The 9,570-nt window shown below is 32.8% G+C and overlaps 1 protein-coding gene across 1 annotated transcript; it reads right to left on the minus strand.

The window, feature by feature from the left end:
- Window positions 1-3,359: 3,359 nt before the first annotated feature.
- On the minus strand, window positions 3,360-4,498 carry LOC109862954. Its single transcript, XM_020443120.1, has 4 exons — window positions 4,290-4,498; window positions 3,916-4,160; window positions 3,668-3,839; window positions 3,360-3,496 (listed from the first exon to the last, which is right to left on the minus strand). Exons 1-4 carry the CDS (start codon window positions 4,438-4,440, stop codon window positions 3,372-3,374), a joined length of 693 nt encoding a protein of 230 aa, XP_020298709.1. The 5' UTR covers window positions 4,441-4,498; the 3' UTR covers window positions 3,360-3,371.
- Between the last annotated feature and the right edge of the window lie 5,072 nt (window positions 4,499-9,570).

Below are 9,570 nucleotides of genomic sequence, written 5' to 3' on the forward strand. Positions count from 1 at the left end.
ATCACCCATTGTAAAAATCGAAAAGTGCACTTTTGATTGTTTACAAAAACACGTGTAACTCGGAGATAATTAAACCTTTTGACAAACAGACGCTTGGCAAATATTATAGACAGTCCTACCAACCTAGGAAAAAAAATTACCTGCCTTCCTAATGCCCGGGAGTTTTAAATGACAATTTCACCTTACTTTTTGATCTCAGTAGTATTTCAATCTTTAGGCTCAAAAATAAATCTGTTATTTTTTAAATTTACATTCGGCGTCTTTTATTTAGTCTTCCTGTGTTCCCTCCTTATCGCGATATAACACCCCGCACTTCTCCATTCGGATCAAAAAGAGCTAGTCGGACTGAATTCCGACGGGACGTCTCGATAATTGGTACGCGAATCGCGTGCCTGGTGCCCAAATTACATCATTAGGAAACCAGACTATCCCGAGAATATTTCCGGGCTGATCCGGACGGTGACAGTGGTCACGTCGGGGACGAGCTGTTTTTCTTATTGCAGCCTTTCCGCGGAAAAAGTGTTGCAATGTATATGTATAGTATATGCTGTTATATTAGCTTCTCCCATATGTTGCTACGGGTAACACCGTAAGCGCGCGAAGCGCGCCGGGCTGTCTTACACGCGTAAGACAGCCCGATGCATATTTATTCGTTGATCTTTGTTAATTAAAATCTCGGTAACTATTGCGAATCTAGCAAAATGGTGTAGGACTTCTCGGCTCAATTTTACTTCTTCTACCTGTCAACGAGAGATGTTACACCAATTCTGGGACACCCTGTATACATACATATATATATATATATATATATATATATATATATATATATATTGTGACGTTTTTTTCGCGGTGGTAACGTAATTCTCGCGCCGCTCCCCCGCAAACGGAGATTACTTCCCGGGACTTAGGTGAGCGTCCGCGAGAGGACAACGTCTAATCACTGGCAGGACAGAAAAGATGGCCTGGAACGAGCACCGCCGGGTCAAGTCGACGAATACTTGGTTATCGTTTTGCGCGCCAGACGCGGAGTCGCGTCAAAAATCAGCGTCACTCGGCACGACGGGCCGACTAGCTCTTTTGGGAACGGAGAGGGGCGGGGTTTAGTAAAAATTCGGAATACAGGCTGTCCCTTGACCTCGCGATAGGAAGCTCAAGTAAAGGAAAGAGAGTTAGAATTAATCAGCACGAGTTAAGAATTAATTGACAGTTTATTACGCGTGTAGAAAGGCAGAAATAATATAAAATAAAAGATATAAAGAATAGTAGAAAAGAAAAGATTGGTTACAAAATAATATAAAAGCAATAAGATAACAGAAGTGATAATAAAGAAAGAATATAGAAGAAATATGAGACAGAATAAGCTACGGCGGTATAATCGAAAATAATGCAAACAAAAAGAGATACGGCATCCACGACGAATTACGACAATTAACAATCCGTGTCACGCGAGTTAACGAGACAAATTAATGAATCGAAACGACACCGCAAAAATACTGGACGCGAAACGGTACTCGAGGATTCCAGCCGAAAGATAACAAGCGTAGGCACGAGAATATAGCAATCGCGGGGCGCAAAGCTAGATGCAGGCTAAACAACTAGAGAGTGCAAACAGATGTGCAGGGCAAACCATAAGCCGCAATAAAATAGCGTGCAGTCGCCTTTTTACAAGCCGTGGATCAACCCGGACTTACTTGTTTCGCTGAGGATCGCAATTTGGTCGACTGGCTCACTCTGCCACGCAGCTTTCGCCGGTTTCGTGTCGCTAGACCTAAAAGATTAAGTCGAGCCGATTTCTCAATCTACGCGCATGCACTCGAACGAAAATACTCGCGATACAGAGCGAAGGGGGTGCGACGTCGGAGGTGGCTTTTCCCTTTTTCTTATCACAAAACGATTGGCAACGCTCTTTATCTTGGCGCCAGGAAAATCGGCGATACGATACGTTACTCGACTGCGAATAATCCCGGACAACTTATACGCTCGAAAGGCGACACGCATTCACCGTACGCTCGCTAATTATTCGGCGATAATTGTCCTGAAAATTCACCATCCGAAACTGTCGTTAATCCGCACGTTAATTTGGCACAATATTCCTTACCGAGCACCACAGCTTCCGACTCGCACACACCCTACTCTAGCCGATCGCACGAGAAAAATCCAATTTCGTTCTGACGATTTCTCACCGCGGCGGCTGATTGCCGTCGGTAGACGAGATCCGACGGTACGCTAGCGATACGTTTCGATAATCACGGCACCCGCACACGAATACGCTCGCTAGACAAACAAAACAAAAAGAAATAGGAAAAGACGGACACAAATAACGCGAATAGGCTACTTGGCGCCGGATCGCCACTCCAGAGCTTGACTTCGATTCGCGAAATCACAACGAAACATGTACTTAACCTACGAGTTTACAACTACGGCCACGAAGCTCCGTGAAGCCCGATTCTGGCCGCAGTCGAAAAACAATCGTGAACACGGCCAAGGATACGTCCTTGCCGTCACAAACAAAACGCGAAAGGCAAGCAACCAGCCTCGACACGAGGCCTGTGCAACGCGGATTCGTGGCTAACAGAACTAAAACGGGCACCTCACCGTCGCGGGTTGTTTTCTGGCATGTCCCGGTCTTTTCCGTCCGGACTGACTCGTTCAGCTTTCCTGGACTCTGCCGGGGTCACCCTCTCGACAAGAATCACTTCGCCTCGAATCTTAACTCGCGGCACGGAAGATTCGCGTACGCACGGGAGCCCGAAAAGATGCGTGTGTCTCGCACAGCTGTTCGCGACCAAGAGCAAGAAGATAGGGATCCCAGTCAGAAATATATAGTTGATGAAACATCGAATTAACGTCGAAAATCAATGTTGAAGTAAAGTTGAAATTTTAATCGAATCGACGTCGAAATGGTATAAAATGTTGACGAATCTTTGACTATTTTTTAACATAATTTCAACGTCGAATCGACCAATTAAGTATATTCAATTATTGTAAATTTATAAATAATGTCAAAAGTATTGTACAAAAATATAAATATATTTATTGTTTTACAAGTAATAGTTATATATAATATTTTTTAAAGTAAAATATAATAGGTATATAATAGTGTATTAGCTATTTTTTTACATAAAAAAAATATATTAAAATACTTTTATGATTTTATATAACCTAATGAAATAAAAACATATATATAGCTAATAAAATAAAAAACATATTGCATTTCTTTTATAATCATAAACTGCAAAAACTGAACATCACGTAAGGAAAACTATTACGTAAACTATTCTTCATTACTTCATTACTCATTGCAATTAACAATATTGAAATATTTTAAAGTATTTTTTTATATAAGCTCTTCTTACAGTCTCTATCATATATTATTTTGTTCTTTTGCCCATTGTTCCATCATCTTGACGACGCCAAGGAGCTTGCTTCAGCCACGAGGAAGTTGCTGCAGCAATCTCAGGTAGTTCTGTCTGTGGCTGTTTGCTTAAAATGGCACCTAAAAATGCAGCACATTTTGTTTTTGTATAAGTTTTTTTACAGAAAGGTTTTGTATATATACATAACCATTAATCAATAATATAGCAAAATAATAATTTTAAATTTGATGATAAATATAAGTATAGCNATTAATAATATAATGTTAAGTTAATTTCAATTAATTGTTTACCTTCAACAACTTCGTATAATGTTAACTTTTCAAAACATTTTTTGGACGGATTGCCACCACCTTTCAAATTAAACTCGGATGCCAATGTATTCGAGATAAGTTTTTTTAATATTTTATATGTAGCTTCTTTGACATTATCTCGAGAGCCAATAATTTGATTCATATAACAAATCTATGAGCAGAATATCAACAATTAAAACATTCTTCAAAAAAGATTTAAGAGAAACATGAATATAATTATAACTTACGGTAGCTGTTATGTTATCACCTTTAGATAAAAATATTTCAAATTGTTCTAATTCTTCATTAGTTTTTAATGGAAGTGAAGGAAGATCTGTTGGTCTTACTATTCTCTTTTCATTTGGAAGAAGAAAACGATTTAATCTGCTTAAATTCATAATAACTATGTCTAGTTTACTACTAATTTCTTGGTTCTGAATATATGTTTTCTTTTGAAAATCTTTGACTTCAGATAAAGTCTGTGACAAATTATCTAGAAATAATGATAAACTAAATATTAAAACATAATATAATAAATAATTAGGAAATGATAAATTATAAATATTAAAACGTAATAATTAGAAAAAAATAAAAAAATTGTTGAAGTTAATTATAATTATACCTGATCGAGGTCTTGAGCAAGATAATTCTTTTATTTGATGGAAAGCATCAATAGACTCACTGAATTCAGATTGAGAATGTGTAGTAATCACTGATAGCGATTTTTCAATAGATTCATCATCACAAGAATCAAAAATATTTTCTTCTGACATACTTGCCGTACTCTCTAGATATCTCGTACATTTTTTGGGATGCGAAATATCATTATCTGATGACGCAACTAAAACCCTCTGATTTTCTTTAATTTTCTTTTTAGTTTCCACTTCCATTGAAGTTTTATGCTGTGGAATACTATAAATTTCATTTTTTTCTACATTACATCTCTTTGGAGGAGATATTCTAACTTCTGAGCTTACATTAGTTGGCCTATAATATTTCTGAGACATATCATGTTGAAGTGATGCAGAGGATATTTCAAGTTGTTTTGTATCACATGTTTGTTGTTTTTGTCTTGCAGCTTCTATAATTTCTTCTCTATTATCTTTAATAGCGGAAGTGCTTTTCAGCGCTTCACTTATCTTTGTAAGCATAATCTCTTTTCTAGATTTTTTATTTTGAAGAGACGTTACTATTGTGTTTTTTGTTGATTGAGGTTTCTCTACTATCTTAGTTTTTATATTTTTGTCATGCTTAGTGCTTTTTCGAGGCTCATTTTTATTATTCTGAGATTTATAAAAGACAACTGGTGGAGCAGCAACATTTGTTTTACTTGTAAATTGCAAAGTCCCAGGATCATCTGAATTAGAATCTGAATCAGAACTTTGAATAATGTTAACCGTTTTTCTAATCATTTGTGTATTAGGAGAGTCAAATGAAAAAGATTGTCGCTCAATTTTTTTTCGTTTACCACGACCAAATTCAATATCTGTTTCATAATTAGAAGACATAATAAAACCATTCAGTCCATTGCGTGCAGCCAAAAGTGTATCTAATAAGAAAAATGGAAGAAACAAATAAACTTTAAAATAAAATCAAGAAAAAATATAAAAATGTATATGCACCAAACAAACTAACGTACTATAAAATCTTAAAACAACAACATTATATTTTGGCCATAAAAGAGATGCATTCATTTCTTTTTTTAGTGCAACGCTTTGTATAGATCTAGGAGGCCAAGAAATGTTTGTTTTCATTTTATCATCTATATCTCCTAGCCATTTAGTAAGTCCGACTTCAAAAAGAGCATCGTCTTCATCATCACACATATCATCTTCATTTATAAATTTTACAACAACAAACTGAAAAAGTAATAAGTTTGAAATAAGTATCACATAAAAAAGATATAAAAAAATGCATAAAGGAATAATAATGTTCAATAAAAGATGTACTTACGATAAAAAAGAATTAAATTTCTTATTTGATATATTTGATATTTATAACATTGAAGAATATAAATAATAACAATATAAAAATCTGGCATTCTATTTACAAAAAGGCATTGTGTGAAGCAAGGGTATGCAAACATATTCATCCTCCAAAGGAATAAGCCAGCACTTAGCAGCAATACTTTTTAGAGGAAATATTAATCTATCATTGTTCAATTTAGATACTTTAACAATGCCAAGTTCTGACGAAGATAAAGGATATATGTAAAAATCTTTAACATTTATAAAACTATTACCAATAAAAATTACATTATTATTTTCTTGAAGAATAATATTTTTTAAGATTACAATTTGACCTTCAATTGTTTTAAAACATGAATCTCTGTTGTTTATTTCAAGAAGCACATCATTTATTAAAACATTTTTATATTGAGTGCCATCAATCATTAGTTCATTAACATCTTTATGTTTTTTTGAAANAACAATCTCGTTAACTTCAGAATCCATAAATACAATCTTTTCATTTCCTCGTTCTATTTCACGCTTAGCTGCCTGTTGAATAGGTTTAAAACCTGATCTAAGATTATTTTTAATTGTTTTTAATTTATTTTCATAACAAAAAGCACTGAATGATTCTAAAGGACCATAATCATTACATTCTTGTGCTAAATGACAAAGAGAATGAACATTATATACTACAAACATTTTTCCAAAAATTTTTGCAGAATGTGTAATAAAAGTTCTGAGCAAAATGTTTGCATAGTCATTCATAATTTTATGAAGAACAGGATGTGCAAGAATATAAATCCCACAGTGTAACAATAAGAAATGCTTATAAATATTTATATCAGGATGCTGAGCAAATATCACAATGCCATCGTATAAACATAAACGACGAAATTCCGTTGCCTTATAGAATGCTAAGTCATTTAGAGATCTTGGTTTTCGAACAAAATCTTGAGGACAAGAAGGAGCTATTTGGATTAGCATGGCAGATATGTTTTCTACAATAGTCCAATGCAATTTCCATGGGCCTATCCATCGCATCCACACTTCTAACAATCTTTTAAATACACCCTCATATACTAAATGCATAGACTCTAAACGAAATTGAGAAATCATTTGAGTATTTAGTCTGAGAAGAGGTGATATTCCTTTGTGATGATGAGACTGTGTTTGATTTTTAAAAGTTTTATCACTTCTTAAAGGAGCATCAAGATTAACATATGTTTGCCTATTAGCCGATCGTTCTCCCCATACTGTACATTTCTCACAAGAAGCATATGCATTATGACCTATACAACATTTTAAGAGCTCTCGAGCTGGAGCATCAAGAATATAATGTCTAATAAAAAAATTATAAATTCTCTGATTTCGTATATAACCATTGTCAATCAGATTTTTTGCTTCATTCACAAAATCTTGCAAGAATTCTTCAACGTCATTAGGATCAGACTTTCCAAAATAAATAGCAATAACAAATGGTTCATTTTTAGTTCCTACCAGATGTCCTAAAATTGGCCAAAATTTTTTTTTAGAACTTCGAAAAAGAGGAAGTCCATCAGTATTGATATCTATTTCAATCTTTTGTTTTACTTTTAAGTATTCTTCTAAAATAAATCTATCCAAATTATCTTTTATTCCTCTGTACCAAAATTGTCCTCCACTTTGAAAATTAATAATATTTATATTATCAGGTGTTCCCAGCAAAGTTTTATAACTTTTAGGTAGATTGGGAAACACTGGACGAAGCCAGGCAAGAAGTTCATCTATTTTACTCATAGAAAGAATTCCACTTGATAATGCCCATTCTTGTAAACTTAATATGATATATTTTTCTTTTTGTTCATCGTTGTGAAAAACTACATCAATATTGTCATTTTCGCTATCAGTATTTGTTTCCAAACTCATATTTGCACTCTCGTTAGAATCTATGTCTTCTTGATCACTGATCTCAAATTCAGTTTCAGAATTATTGTTCAATTTAATCAATTCATTCGACATATTATTTTCTCTCTCTTCAAACATTTCAACTTGATCTGACATTTCACAATTAATATCTATGGAAAAGTTATCAGTAGCACTACTGCTGCTACAATTGTTGAATCTATGTGTAAATTTTAATTTCCTTTTTTTTAGTAATGTAGAAACTTTCTTTAAAGCATAATTTCGCTGTTCTTCAATCTTCAATCGTTTTATAGCTCTTCTCTCAGTTTTTTTTTTCCAATTGCGTTTACATTGCAAAAACTACAAGAATTACAAATATATATGATATATAGAAAAATTATTAAATAAACTTCTTCTATATAAACCTCTTTTATATAAAATAACAGAACAGTAATACATTTTTATTACTGTATAAATATAAAAATGTAAATATTAAAATAGCTATTTAAATTGACTAAAAAAACTTGTTATATAAAACTAAAAATAATATAATGTGTAAATTATGTGATATATACATTGTATGATTGTTAAATAATAATTGATGACGCTCAAAAATATAAAAATTAAATATACACATACACACGTACATGCAAAACCATATAACATANTAAATATAAAAATAATTATACGTACCTTGTTATTATCGATGTCCATTGTATATTTATTTAAACCTTTATTTTGGTTTTTTAGTTACTATTTTTATGACTATGTTTTTATCAATTAGAATTATTTTTTTCAGCAAGTGTTAATTCCTGCGTACAATAGAAAAAAAATATGTAAAAATAAATATTACTTAAAATATTATCTATTTTTTTAATTGATACTAATTTATTCAGTAACAGCGAAAACAGTTAGTTACTATGTTCGAAACTAAACCAATTGTATAAATTAAATATCTATTTTTTGTATACAATTTGTTTAATTTTACTAAGCAACTCTTTTTAAATATTTAATTTTTATTTTATATATATATTAAACCTACTCTTATAATTTAATATAGTTTATAACCTAACCTAGGTTATAAACTAGGCTGAGAGATGAGTATTATATGCAAAATTGCGTCACTATATATATTATTTAGTATCAAATAATGTAATAATTAACAGAACAAAAGTTTGTTATTAATTGAAGTTATATCAATATCTCAATTAAATTCATTAATTGATATGCGCACATTTAATACGTGAGCAAAGCCGGCATTGGTGAACGTATATTGGACAAATATTTTATATTTATTAATTAAAGTTTTGCAATTTATTACTTTTACTCGATAATTTACATGCATTAACTCGAATAGAATCTATGAATTGCGATGTAAAAAGATTGTTTATATTCTACTTACTGTCGTGTTGTCGAAAAAACAGTTTACTCGTGTACGTAAGATTTGTACATGTACATGTACGCTTACATACTATAAGTGTCAAGACTTGCAAATCACTTATTTCACATTAATTACCTAGCACAACACACGATTATATTTACATTACTTTCTTTTTGCTGTTTGACTATGACCTGTGATGACCGAGCCATACCGGTCCGTGCTGGTTACCGGATGACATTGATTCGCGCATGCGCNAAAAAAGCTTAAGCCCGCACAAGAGGAAAAACATTAGTCGATATTATACAAAAATCAACCTTCAATTCGACTCAACCGACTCTCAACAGCTCAGACGTCAATTCAACATTAAATCAATGTTACATTTCTGACTGGGATGGGCAATATTTTACGATTAATCGAAATGAACGATAGTTTTCTTTTTAATAATCGATTAATTGGTTTGATGTTTTCCTTATCATTACATCGATGCATCGATTTTTTATGTCAGATATCGGTGTTTATTTAATTATTTCCGTCGCAAATTGTAAATATCTTATCAAAAATACTCAGAAATAAGGCTGGATTCTCATGCAGACACTGGCGCTTTGACACTGAGCGTTGATTGATGTCAAAGCGCCGATGTCTGCATGAGGATCCAGCCTAATTCGTTTTAATTGGTAGTTGATATCCTT

The sequence above is a fragment of the Pseudomyrmex gracilis genome, unplaced genomic scaffold (genome assembly GCF_002006095.1).
Source record: "Pseudomyrmex gracilis isolate BER0280 unplaced genomic scaffold, ASM200609v1 scaffold_2730, whole genome shotgun sequence".
NCBI lineage: Eukaryota > Metazoa > Arthropoda > Insecta > Hymenoptera > Formicidae > Pseudomyrmex > Pseudomyrmex gracilis.

Excerpts from the sequence above, each read along its gene's own strand:
- LOC109862954 (XM_020443120.1), bottom strand. The coding sequence starts at position 4,440 with ATGTCAGAAGAAAATATTTTTGATTCTTGTGATGATGAATCTATTGAA. Across the intron at positions 4,161-4,289 it reads TTGCTCAAGACCTCGATCAG|ATAATTTGTCACAGACTTTA; the intron begins GTATAATTATAA and ends CATTATTTCTAG. Across the intron at positions 3,497-3,667 it reads ATTATACGAAGTTGTTGAAG|GTGCCATTTTAAGCAAACAG; the intron begins GTAAACAATTAA and ends CTGCATTTTTAG.